This window comes from Syngnathus floridae, chromosome 12 (assembly GCF_059516105.1).
Source record: "Syngnathus floridae isolate MCC-2025c chromosome 12, RoL_Sflo_1.0, whole genome shotgun sequence".
Classification (NCBI taxonomy): domain Eukaryota; kingdom Metazoa; phylum Chordata; class Actinopteri; order Syngnathiformes; family Syngnathidae; genus Syngnathus; species Syngnathus floridae.
Window position 1 is genome coordinate 1,586,888 of NC_142424.1, and position 13,314 is coordinate 1,600,201.

General features: G+C 47.4%; 1 protein-coding gene across 4 annotated transcripts in view; it reads right to left on the reverse strand.

The window, feature by feature from the left end:
* The window catches only part of fibcd1b (fibrinogen C domain containing 1b), a 92,005-nt gene that overhangs the window by 8,966 nt on the left and 69,725 nt on the right, over window positions 1–13,314 (reverse strand). For 3 of the 4 annotated variants that reach the window (XM_088392456.1, XM_088392457.1, XM_088392455.1), the window contains 2 exons: window positions 10,913–11,092; window positions 7,777–10,081 (listed from right to left, as the gene is read on the reverse strand). In XM_088392456.1, the coding sequence (XP_088248582.1) occupies window positions 9,816–10,081; window positions 10,913–11,092 (446 nt within the window). In that variant the 3' untranslated portion in view covers window positions 7,777–9,815. Of the gene's footprint in view, window positions 1–7,776; window positions 10,082–10,912; window positions 11,093–13,314 lie in introns of those variants that run through there. The other variant, XM_088392458.1, reaches the window with a different exon arrangement.

Here is a 13,314-nt window from a genome sequence, read left to right on the forward strand (position 1 = left end):
TTCTCTGCTGCGTGAAATTTTCTTTACGGGTCTCGCTCGCTTGCTCCTGAAATTTACTGGAGCTGGGATGCTTTTTTTTTTTTTTCCCCTGGAAAGGTGACCTCCACTCCCGACTGTGATGAATCTGTGGCAGCTTTCTGCGCCACGAAGGCTTTTTTTAATGTTGAGGGGGGGGGCAAACTCTGAATGTGAGTTAATGAACCCTATAAATAGTGAATGAAGAGTGAAACTAGAGAGGACAAAAAAAAAAGTACAGAGCCTGGAAACATGCAAATCATGCGAGTTGAATGACCTTCGGAATAAAAGGAACGTTTAAAACTGAACGGAGAGCAAAACAGCCAATTACCTCCGTAGCGCATCCTCAAAACATTCGCTCGTCTAATTTGCAGAATACATTCGAGGTAAAGACACATGCCATCTTGATTCTTCTTCTGATACCGTGTCATTGATAATCCACGTTAATTAAAACAAAGTCGTGCTTTTCACCGAACCGCACGACATTAAGCTTCAGGTGACAACGGTCATCTGTCCTCTCCACCTTTGGCTCCAGGTGCCATTCCGCTCATTATCCGCGGTTGTTTGCACATTGCTTAATTATATAAACAAAGCAAATGGCTTCAAGAGCAGCCACCTGAAGACAAAGAGGAACGTGCTGACTCGGCACCGTCGGAAAGAGTCATAATGGGGCAAAAGAGCAGCGGGGCGGCGGCTGGGCCGCGCCATGTAAAACGCCACGCTCCATTAATAGCGCGGCGGCCGTAAAGCTGTCGCCGGCGTGCCGCCGTCGTCCCGCATAAAAGTGATTTGCGGCGGGCGCGAGGTGCCAGCCCTCAGCTCCCCTAATGACGGCGGGATCCATCACGCTCATTTAATCAACGCTGAAAGGAAAGCAAAGACGATGGATGAGGCCATCGCGCACCTCGATAGCCACTTCATAAAGTCGCCCCGCCGCCCCCGTCCCGCACTCCAGAAAGCTTGATATGATCGTCAGCCATTCACTGGCCTCAAAGTGCTTCTTTCTTAAACGGACGGCGGCGCGGTGATCATCGAAAAGCCATTACGGCTAAGTAGAAGTCTCTGGAACTTCCAAGGAGAGTTAGAATGGTGTGAAGCTACATCACGAATGGTGCCAAAAATCAGACTTAGAAAATACAAGAGAGAACTTTCAAACAACGCCGTCAAATATCTGTCTGGCCTGTCGGGAAGGCTCCTCATCGCGTTCCTCAAGGACGAATCATCTTTGGCTTAGCCTCTAAAAACGTTGCTTGAAAGACGTCCAAATGGGCCGGCGGCGGCGGCTTGACGGACAGACGCAATTTCAAAAGTCAAATCAGAAAACGGTCGATTACTCGCAAGTGCAAATGCGGATCAGCTTTGCGGGCGAGAAAGCAGGTTGAGGTCAAGGTCGTGCCGTCGACGGAAGTTAGACAACGGCCTATCGCTTTTAAGTATTAGCGGTCCTTTGCTAGCAAAAAAATAAATGAATGAAGATTAGACTCTAAAAAGAAGGAGAGTGTTGACAATGCGGGAGTCTGTAAACAAAGCCTGCGCTCCCCATTTGTCAAAACAAAAAAAATAAGAAAATAAAAGCTCACAGCGAGCGAGCTGTCCATCAGCAGCCTCCGCTCGGGTTCCCCGCCGCCTGACCCGGTTGTTTGCCATCCATCGGCGGCAGCCCGAGTTACATCACGGCTCCTGTCAGCGGACACCAAAGCTCATTTGAGGACCCCTGCGCCAGCCGGCCGCCCTTGACAGCTCGCAATGCGGAGACGGCCCCATGATATGACGGCGAGCCCCGTTCGTATTTGTTACCAAGCCAACGTGCATTTTGAAGAGCGCTCCGTAATACGCCGAGTTAAATGACTTCTCATTCCGTCTGACATGTGCAAACAATCCGCGCCGGCGATCTCCCCGCGGTCGGAGACGTCATCGTACATTAGCGCCGTGATGGAAGTGCTGTGCGGGAAGCCCCGAGGGGACCCGGCGGCGGCAGTCCGATATTGCCGCCGACAGACACGGGCGTCGCTAATCTGGAGTCTGATTACTACCAGTGACGCTTGGCGAATGCCGAGTGGCGGCAGCGTAATGGACGGGCGGGCGGGCACTCGGGCGCACCCTGACGAGAGCACCCAATTGAGCCATGTCAGCCGGCGGAAGTTAAGGTTCAGCCAGGCAAACAAGGTGTGATTGAAATTACACCGAAAAGGTGCTCGGAACACACCAGATGAAGTGCAGCGGCAGGAAAGAAATAGCCAAAGTGCATATTGAAAAAGTCCTACGCTCTTCATCTCCGCCGCTTGAAGACCTCCCGGGAGGATTCCGCACGGAAAAGGCTCAATCATAACGCCGTGATGAAGTCAAGCTTACCTTGAAAAAGTCAAGTGCTTGAAGAATAAACAAGCTGGAAAGATTTGGACAAAAGTGCCTTTTACGCTAGCCGTTCAACTTTAGCAGGCATCAATGAAGAAGGCGTTCCAACGGGAACAAAGTGCATTTAACGGAATCATAATTGGTGCGGTGACAATTACTAAAAGGTTTGGAAATGGCGGCGATTTATTATGCAGAGTCCTGCTGTTCGTTGAGCGCGAAGCTGAAAGCTACAAAGCGTCTCGAGGGCAGCCGGTGGCAGCCGTGACGCTCGCTAATTGTTTTCCTGGGGGGAAGCGGTTGAAAGCGAGCCAAGTGCCGAGTCGGGTCGGGTCAGCCTTCCTTCCACCACCTGGCCAAGTGGAATCAAAGCCACGGCAAGTTCGGACGGGTAATACCGAGGCGGCCTACGTTGAGTGGCATCCCGGTTGGATGCTAACGGCTAGAAGCTAAGCGCTAGCCTCGTTAGTCTTTCCTGTGTAACACATTTGACGAAACTACCATATGTGAGAATCTTTGTTTCCAAAAACACGTGTTCTAAGACTGACGAAGGTTCTAAATTGTCTTCAACCCTTACGAAAAGACTCGCCAAATTGTCTTTGAAGTTTACCAAAACAAACTGACCGGGTTTGTTGAATTGCGTCGAAATTCTGTCAATCCTGATCTTTTCCTTAGCGTTCAAAGGCCTGCCAAACAAATAAAGGCCAAAGTGCAGATGCAAGGGATGATTCGACTTGGAAATCTTCCAAATCTGTTGCTCCTTTTGTGTCAAAGTGAGGCAGCCCGAATGGCGGCGGCGGGAGCATCTGATTAGGATGTCTCCTCTGAAGTCTCCCTACTGCCGGCGGGCGGTTATTTTGGGCACAAGACTTGCCGTGGACAGTTTGTCCCAAGTGGCTTGCCTTAATATGCCAGGGAGGACTTGTAGGACAGCTGCAGGAGCCCGCCAGGCATGAGCGTGCATGTCATTGCAAGCAGACTACATCTGTGCAGTGCACAGCACCTCCACACACAACCAAACAGACCTGCACAATTAATACAGACCATTAAAAGCTGCACAACCAGTAGGGCGGGGGGCGGGGTGTGAGTTTGGGGCCAGATGGAGGTTGGAAGGCGGGCATAAATATGCGTCGATATTTTTGACACTTGTTCTCGCAAGGTGTTAAATCGGGGCTCACCGCGGCGAGTGGTGCGCATGATTTGCTTAGCGCTGCATGTCACGCCGGAGCCCAAAATGAAACAACATTAAAAGACTTTGACTAGCGTCTGGTGGGAATCCGACGTGGGGCGTCTCTGCACAGAGACCCCGTGCTAATCATGTAGCAGACAAGTGCAGGCTAGCAGATCTTACGAGAGAGAGAGCGAGGACTGCGCCGTTGTGGGAGTGGTCACAAATCCACTCGTCGAAGACGCCGTTTTGATCAAACGACATAAGTCAAACGCGTGTCAAAATAGCCGCGAGCAAATTCTGTTCTGCAAGGGCAACTCGTGTCACGTTGCCTGTTGTTGCCTCACGAAGCGTGGGAGGTAATTAAAGAGCCCTTGAAGAAAATGACACCCTTGCATTACGGCAATAATAGCTTTTGTTTTGAAAAATGCTAAGTGCCGCTTCCATGAAAAGGGAGGATGAAAAGATTTGCTCCCAAGCGGTAGTCTTAATACTTTCCTTGTCGCACGCTCTGACGGCAGGGAGCCTGATGACGCCTGACGGGCGGAAAGGCCAGCGGACTCCAAATGTAGCGCGGAGAATTCAATTACAGCAGTTCACACTCTTCCCATTACGGAATATCCAGTCATTAAGGCTGCCATTCCGATTTCCCGCGCAAGTGACACGGCCGCTAACTCGGTCGACGACCCCGTGGAGGACTTTGGTCGACCGAGCTGCTTCGAAGCGGCCATTTTGGACAACTTCTACGACAAGATGTCAAAATGAGCTTTTCTGTTATGAGCCGATCATTCGAAGGCTGTCGCACGTTGGCCCGAACAAATAGCTGACTCGGTATTCCGGCAAGCAAAACGAGGTTACTTCAAAATGGCCGCTACCCAATAAACATCGCAATCAGGTTACGGCCCAATGCCACACAAGATTTATCACTGTGTGTGTGTGTAGGAGGAGGAGGAGGGGGAGACCCCAACAAATGGCGTTTGTGGACCTTGTGGGACAAAAAGTTCCACCATATTAGATTTCCTCCTTTATTGCCTGAACCAAAGTGCAGCACCTCAGGACTTGCTCCCATTAGTTCATTGAACCTTCCTCCCTTCAAAACAAAGGCCAGCAAATATAAGACTCGGCAACCGATGCGATTTTATTTGTACGACCCGAATCTGTTTTGGAAACCAGCGCACGGATTTATCATTAGCGAGCGTGTGTAAAAAGCAGAAGGCTTTGTGCGACTCCAGCCGCGATAACAACCGAGCTGCAAATGTAGCGATGGCAATCTTGGCGCTAGCTCTCGCCGTATTGATCTATGCGGCTTTTGTCCGTCTGGACTTTATGTTGGCAATCTGCGCGGGAATAGAATAGCTCGCCCCTCCCAAAGCTTTTCTTCTGATAAAGCCAAGAAATGTACCGGTAGGTTTAATTCCAAGTCATCTGACAAACGGTGTTGCGTCTTCCGAGAATGGATGGAAATCGCGAGCGGCGCCACGACCTTGTGTTTTTGTTCACTGGTGCTTTTGTGGAAGACGTCATTGATGCGTATGAAGAAACAAACTTGAATGGTGGTGCATTCAGCTAGCTAGCAAAACAAGCGCGCCATTCAACAGATGACGTTTGTGCTTTTGCACACAATCTTTAATTTGTCTTTCACGGGCCTCTCTGAAAGCAGTCAACGTAACCATTTATATGTGCCGTTAACTCATTCACTGCCAACCCAGTTGATATCTTTGGCATCTATAACCGCCACTTTCCTAGGAGAGAGAAAGCCCGAGTAGTTTTCTTTCCACCAGCCTGGTTCCTAAATCCGTGGAGATATCATCAGTCTCGGCTGCAGATTACGACTCTCCTCCCCCGTCATTTGCATCGCCTTCGCCGCGTAACATACAAGCGGAATAAATAAAGAGCGAAGGAAGTGCTAAACGCATCTCCCCCCTCATCATTTATGGACGTGCTGATACTGACGATGCATACGATTGCCCGCCCCCTCGGCTCTCCTTATTGGTTAAAAAGCGTTGATTCACAATTTTTACTCATCTGTGACGATCTCAATTAATTTTTTGCAATTTTATTTTTTGCTTAGTGCAGTTCCTTGCCTTTGCTGTCCCGCAGGGTTCAATGTTAGGGCCCCTAGACTTTCAATATATGAACCAAATGACAATACATGACTCATAAGTATGTTTTGCAATAATCTCAAATCTCCTTGAGTGTCAAGGACTGAACAGCCTTCAACTTGCAACAACTCATCTCTGACAAGACCCAGACACTTCATGTCGCCCCAGAAACACAGATTAGGTTCCCCGTCATCCTCCATCAAAGCCGCCGTTTGAAACTTGGGGATTACCTGAGACCAATCCCTTTCCTTTGACACTCGTGTCAAACGCCTGTCCAAATATTATTTCTTTTCCCCCTGCCTCAACCTTGCCGCTTTGGATCACTTCCAAGTCATCCAGAATCAAGTCACATGACTAACTACCAAGTCCGCATACCCAGTATCTTGACTAGGTTTTGGTCTAATTTCGTATTTCTGGTCTTGTAAGAAATTCGTTCCATTCGTAGCGAATCCTCGAAAAGCTCAGGTTTTAATAGACGAAAATATCAATTCCAAAGTCAATTTCGTCCTGGCATGCAGCTGCAGGTTAGCAATGGGAAGCACTTTTGGGAAGAGATGTCGAGTTGACACCCCCCCCTCCATCTCTCCCCGTCCCTCCGGGCCTCTCCGGTTATCTCCGTCTGCCAGGTATTTAGTTCTGCAAGGTCATTACAGCCTGCTAAAGGCTAAAGGTCACGCGTGATTCTCAAGACATCGGACGGGTTGTCGAAACAGGACCTGGGCCCGGACGCCATCGGTGACAAATGGAACAATCTAAGACTGGACTTGTACCTCCATTTCAATTGCCTTCAATTGAGGAGAATCCACAAAGCAATGGCCATATAATAGTAACATTTCTATTTCACATTCCTTTGTCACAGTCCTGAACCGAGGAAGTTTCTCCGTTTTGTATTCCGAGGTGGTCCTACTTCCATTTCCCGCATCGCTGGGTTCCAACAAAACCGGGGACTTGTCTGACCAGCGGGTCACGTCAGCCCTGGCTCGCTTCCACCCGTCGTCGCGATTGCTTAGCAGCTTGCCTGCACTTTGTTTTATTTATTTTTTTATCATTAGCATTCCCATCTTGAATGGTTCAGCGTTTGCCAACTGGATTAAGACGCAGCCGCCACGACGCTCGCTATCGGCGCATCCGAGCGCTAAATTCTGTCCGTTTGGTTGCGGCACTCAATCTGATAAGAGTCTCAACCCGGTGGCGCTGACACCGATAAGACGACTCGCAGTTGTTAGCGAGGTTGGCCCGCGCCAACGCCCAAAGGAAGGGAGGGGGGGTCTGAGCGCATTACTACAGCGACGTCTTCACAAGAAGAAGCTTCCAGCGGAGATTGAAGCATCAAACGCAATTGTGAGAACATTTGTTATCATCAAAGTTTTATGGCTTCCCAAAGCCCCGGTTGAATTAAAGGCAAGGCGGCTTGAATTTTTGTCAATGTCTTTTAAGTATTTAATACCGTCGGGTGGGGGGGGGGGGGGGGGGGGTTGACGTGCTGTCACTATTGGCCAACCGAAGAAAAAAAAAAAAAAGAATTTATGGGACTTAAGGGTGCCTTAATTATCCAATGACTCCTAAAATGGCCGCCGCAAGCAAACTTTCACGTGGCGCTACTTGTGATAGCAATATGAAATTTAGTAAACAAAGTAAAACTGTCTTTGGGGGCTGAATCGATTTTTTTTAATCAAGGAATGCTCATCAGCGCTCCAACGGAAGGAAGACACACTTGAGGCATCTTCTCCTCTCCCCTCCTTTTCGAAAATGGGAACGTTTATTGAATGCTGGCGAGAACAATAAAACACAGAAGCAAGATCCAGCACCCGCAAAAAAAGGAAAGAACGCAAATGAAACTAATCGCTAGCACGTCACAGGGAAATGAAAGTGAAGGTCGGGAGGGGGGGGTTCTATTTTAATTAACTTTTGGGGAGGTCTTGGGGAAGAGTTGGGGAACTTTTAAGGATCTTCTAGGAAAAGCTTTGAGGATCTACCTGGATTTGGTTTGGGGGAAGAAATTTTCGACATTTGGGCAAGTGCGTGAATGTTTGGGGAGCTATGAAAACATTTTAGGGAGGTTTGAGGACCTTTTCGGGTTTTTTTTGTATCGTCCGGTCGAAGAGAGAGAGGAAAAAAGCAGGTAGTTGGGCAACCAGGGCAATTTTAGGTGACGCTCGGCTCCAACATTTATTGAACAAAGCAGAAACGTATACAATAAGCACAACGTGATTGAAGTCGTGAGGGGAGGGGCAAGGGTGCAAGCGCAGTTCAACACAGTACCAGTAGGCGGCGTTCACTCAATTGGGTTCACGATCACGAGAAGTAAAAGCTCCGTCTAGAACAATGCGGAAATCTTTCCGTCGGTCAACACAAAGAGCAGCAAAAGGGGGTGGAAGGGGGGAGGGGGGGGGTCGTACACAAGCATCATGTGACTTGGACTCACTAACGAGACGTGCCGAGGACGCATCCACGTGTACACGTGGGTATTTTCTGTTTTTTAAGTTAATAATTTTGCTTTTTTTTTTTTTTTTTTTTAAACCAGGGAGTTGTGGAAAATTCCATTTTCTATGAAACAGAATACGCATCAAATAATTTAATTGAACTAACGTTTCCCTTCCTTCCTTCTTCCTGCTTCTGATTGGTTGAAATAACTTGCAAATTAACAAATTGCAAATTTGCAGTTTGGGCCCTTACGTTTGGAATTTTTAAATACCCTTTTGTACGTGTGGAACTCGCCTCGCACGCCCTTACTCTCTCGCTCGCTCGCTCTTTCTTCCTCGCTCGCTGGCTCATCCTTTTGTTTTGTCCACGTGCGCACAATGCCCACACGTGCACACGCGTGCATGTGCATTTGCATGCGTGGCCGCACTGGGTCGGACCGAGCGCTGGCTCTTCAGCGGCTATTTCCGGCTTGTTTGTCGCATCCTCACGCCCGGCGACGTTCAAGAACATCGGCGGAGAAGGGACGTGTGTGCGTGCATGCGTTCGTTCGTTCGTGTGCACGTGGACATGTGCTTTTGGGGGCCAAGGTTCTGCCAGACGTCACGCAGTGTGCAATACTCCCGCTGGCCACTAGGAAGAGTCTCTCAGACAAGTTGATGGTTGCAATGTTCCACCTTGTGCATTTTCATTTTTTTTCTCCATTTTTTTTTGCATGTACTCAGTTCTGGGTTTTTCTTTTCTCTTTTTTAAGCATGGTAACAAAAACCAGACATGCTCTAAAAGTCATACACGCTGTACAGTCAAATTTACATTTTTTTTTTCTAAAGCTTTCAGTACATCCAAAAAAGGGACAAAGGAGGGAAAAGGCGACACTGGAGGGAAAATGTAGCATTATATGGTGAGAATAAAGATGCCATCAAAGAGAGTTAAATCATTTTCAAAAAAGTGGAGTATTTTAGGAAATGAGATGTTTTTACTGAGGAAAAATGCAAACATCTAAAAACGAAGTTTTTTAAATATTTGAGACATTTTTTGGTTAATTTAAAAATTATATATGCAATCAAAACAACTTACTGACAGAACATTTAACACTTATACGATACTTTTTTGATAAAATTTAATTCTGCAGTGGAGAGAACGCGGCAAACATGTTGTGCTGATTTTTTAAAAATGTTTGCACACCATTATTTTTGTCCTGTGTTATTGTGGGGAGAAAAAAAATACGGAAAAATTAGCAGTTTTTTGATGACAACTTGATTCCCGTTGCGTATTTTCCCCCCACGTGGCCCCACCGCGCTTCTTTGTGGAAATTCAATGAAAATAAGATGACGTACAAATTTGAATTGCACTCTTTCTCCGCAACATTATTCTTTTTTGTATGTATAGATATAGAGATTATTTATATATATTTATACGGTGCTTTTCGTCTCATTTGCATAAACGTAAAGGACAAAAGAAACAATTTAGGTCGGTAGAACAGAAGGGGACTGAATTGATTATTTTTTTGTTATGTTCTAGCGTGCACATCAACATGAGCACGCACACAACATCAGGTAACCATCTGCGTGGCGTGGGTTGGAGGAAAGATGTCCTCCATTGTCTCCTCCTCTACTTGCCGTTTGGTCCTTGCTGGTTCCACGAAAAATAAAATCCCATTTCTTTTTCCCCCCCCAAAAAAGACAAAAAGGGCGGAGACACCAAAAAAAAAAACAAATCGGACCGGGCACAGGACAAGGGAGCTCTCCCCCTCTCCCTCATTTGCCGTCCAGGTCGCGGGTGGGCCGTATCTTCATCTCGGAGAACTTGAGCGAGTACTGCCAGCCGGTCCAGGCCGACCACTCGATGCCGTCGGCGTAGGACGTGTGCTGGCCGCGCAAGTACTGGCCGTTCAGGTTGGACGTGTGGCAGTTGCGGTACCACCAGGCGCCGTGGTAGAAGGAGGCGCAGTTGTTCTCGGAGTGGTCGTTGTCGCGGTCCTTGGTGGTGAACTTCATGCCGTTGTGCTTCAGGAGCGAGTCGCCTGCAGCCATGGGGGGAGGAGGGGGAGGATGGGCGAGGGGAGGGGGGGAGGCGTAATGTGTGGGAGGTGGTGGGCGATAAATAGAAATGAGCGAGCGCCTCCAGTCCGTGGCAATTTGGAGCCGTCGAGTGGATGAGCTTCATTCACAGAGGAGCTTATGAGTGGGAGGAGCTTAATTTTAGCCCCGGGTTGCTAGCCCAAGTTCTCGTTACGTGAGCACTTGCGTTCCTTCAAATTCAATTCAACTATTTTCCTCAGCAAAGATGAATTTGGAATTAAAAAGTTGAACTTTTTTCCCCAATCCTATTTTGTCATGTGGCTTTGTGTTGCTATCGTTCCATCGCCCGCCTCCGCGGGCTCCATCGCTCACACCTGTCCCCCCCATTCTCCGCGGGCAGAGCGATGCTCCCGAAAGGTTCGGTAAATTGCTTTTTTTCACCCCCTCTCCCCCTCCCCTCTGCTATGTCTCCACCTCAGGCTTTTGTTTATGCTGCGGCTCAATTAATCTCCTGTAATTTTATCAGGATGACGGGCGAGCCGCCTCCCATCTGAGGCGAGATTTTTTTTGAAGGAGCAACTTTTGAATGGACGTTACGATTCACGAGCAAAGCAGGCGAGCGGTGGGTGACAAAGCGTAAAATGACAAGGCCGCGCTTGAAAACAAGAAAAGGTCACGGAACGCCGTCTCATGGCTGACATGAGTATTTAACATCAATTGAGAATATTACTAGCAGTTCTTTTGATACATTTATATATATTTGTTTAAATGAGGGATTTGTTTTGGTTTTCCAAACCGAGAATGAATTAATAAACATCCCGCCAAATCGTTACCTGCATTTCCAGAGTAGTCCCCCACCGTTAGCGGGTAGCCGTCGTCGTCCGGGTCCACCGAGAAGAGGCCCACGCCAAAAGTGCCGTACTGGGCGTACGCCGTGCCGTTCTCAAAGTCCTCCAGGTCGATGCGTAGCTCGTAATTGCTTTGGATGGACAGAGCGTGGATCTGTTTCAGCCCTGGATAGACACAACAGGTCAACATTACGGCTTCTTTCTTGAAAAAAACTGTATCCTTAAAATTTTTATATTGTTTTTCCCCCAAAAATACGTTTTGCCTGCTCATTTCAAAACAGTTTTTTCTCTTCTCTCCAAATATTCTTTTTCCGTTGCCTGACACTTTCTGTCTGTGTTGACTCCATAAACGCTGCTTTTACATTTGCCGTAGGCGGACGCAGCTGCCAGGCCAGGTAAACTTGCATTTTCTCTGACAAGACTCAAGAAATAGAAAAATAACAAAAAGGACCACTTGGCTTCAACTTGGCTTTCACGTGTCAAAGTTTCTTTTTAATTGTAGCTCCGCGGTGAGACGGAGAAGCGAGAAAAGCTTTTCAGAACGCCAACACATTGGAAAGAAAAAAAGAAAATGGCCTCTCTTGCGGCACATTTCAAGAGATTGATGTGCGTCTGCCGCAATCTGACACTGTTGCGAGACGACTTCCGCTCCTTTATTGCGCAGTCCTCAAAAGCGTGCCGACTTGTTTTGCTTTGCGCCACCAGCAAATCCTGCGGCTGAATCAACCGCTGAGATTTGGCGTCTGCAAATGCCTTGCTTTAGCTTTCAGCGCTAATTAGCACCAAGGCCAGCTCCCGCGTGGGCAAAAAAAGGACTTCTTTGCCATTTGTGACTTCTTGCTAGGCGCCGCTAAACAGCCCATCCCGGAGTTTTCCCCCGGCGGGACAATCAGCATCCGGCGCGTTAATTCAGCGAGCAAAATACCTGCAAATGCGCCCGCCCGCCCGTTTGGAACAATAGCATTTAATTAACAGGCAGGTACACCTGAGCATTTAGATGCCGAGGCGCGGCTGGCGTTACTTGGCTTGTGTTGCTCTTTAATTATTTCAAATTAGAGCCGAGCCGGGATTCTCTGAGGCTTTAATTAGAGACCAAATTAAAGTTATGTAAATACACTCACGCAGTCTTATAAATAGTTGCATGCGTGTGTGTGTATGTGCATCTCGATTATTATTTGCTGTTTTTTTTTTTTTTTCTTCCTCAGAAAGAGAAAACGGCCCAAAGTCTTTTGAAGTTTGTCAAATGACTCCGGGGGGGACGCTCCCTGAGGTGACGCAGCGCCGGGGCGCTCCTTTTCAAAGGGGAACAGCATGCAAACTATTTCTGTCAAACGTTTATTTCTTTGTTTATTTATTTTGGTGATCAAGGATTCCAAATCTGTCGCGCGTCCTCAAGAGTTTGACTTGCCGCGCGACATTTTGGAGTTTGTGTTCGGCGAGCGGAAAAGGAGGCGCGCACGATTTATTCTGATAATGGAAAAAGACGAGACGAGGCTAATGTTGCTTCAAAAGTCGCAACATGTTGAACAAAAAAATAAATAATCCCCCCCGCAATATTTGAAATAGAAATAAAAAAATACAAAGCACGTAAATCGCTGACAAAAACAGACTTAAAATAATAATAAAAATACACAACTTTGCTCCCAAGGATGTCCCTTTTTTTTTTTCTAGAGAAAACCAAACATTTCCTTAAATGTATTATTTTCAAGTCAAACAAACAGATGGAACATGATGCAATTGTGTCATCTTAATCCTCACATGAAAAAAAACATGAACCGTGATGACAAGACAAAGACTGTCCTCCAGTTCCACTCATGGAAAAAGACAAAAGAAAAAAAACCAAAAAACAAACAGGCGGTATTAAATTTAGAAGCCCTCCCTCCACGTGGGAACAAAGCATTGTTCCGTCCATAAAAGATGATGAATATCTGCAATTACATCATTTAAGTGGGTCACCGTGATCCATAACTCATTTTGCACAGCTGAGCTTTCTCGCAGAAAGCGACACACATTTTGATATTTGTTCCTTTTGGGTTCAAATATCGACAAAGACAAAAGTTTCCCGAGCAAAAGATAGCGGGAGAAAAAAAGAAAAACCGTTAAAGGCATGTTAAAGGCAGACGATCCCTAAATCCACCAGAGGAATGATTACACTTTTCAATGGCGCTCGTGACATTTCTGCCAGTTAATTATTCATCATGCTTTTCTCTCTCGGTTGCCTGGGGGGGCAGCTCCTGCTCGACAGGATAGAAGTGGCTCCCATCCTTGCATCACCATAACTCCAACCCATCCGACTGTGTTTTTCTTAGCCCCGCCCCCGCCTCCCCGCTTCACCCCCCAGCAAACCCTTTCAATCCCTTCCTTAGACTTCATCTTCCTGTCGAGCT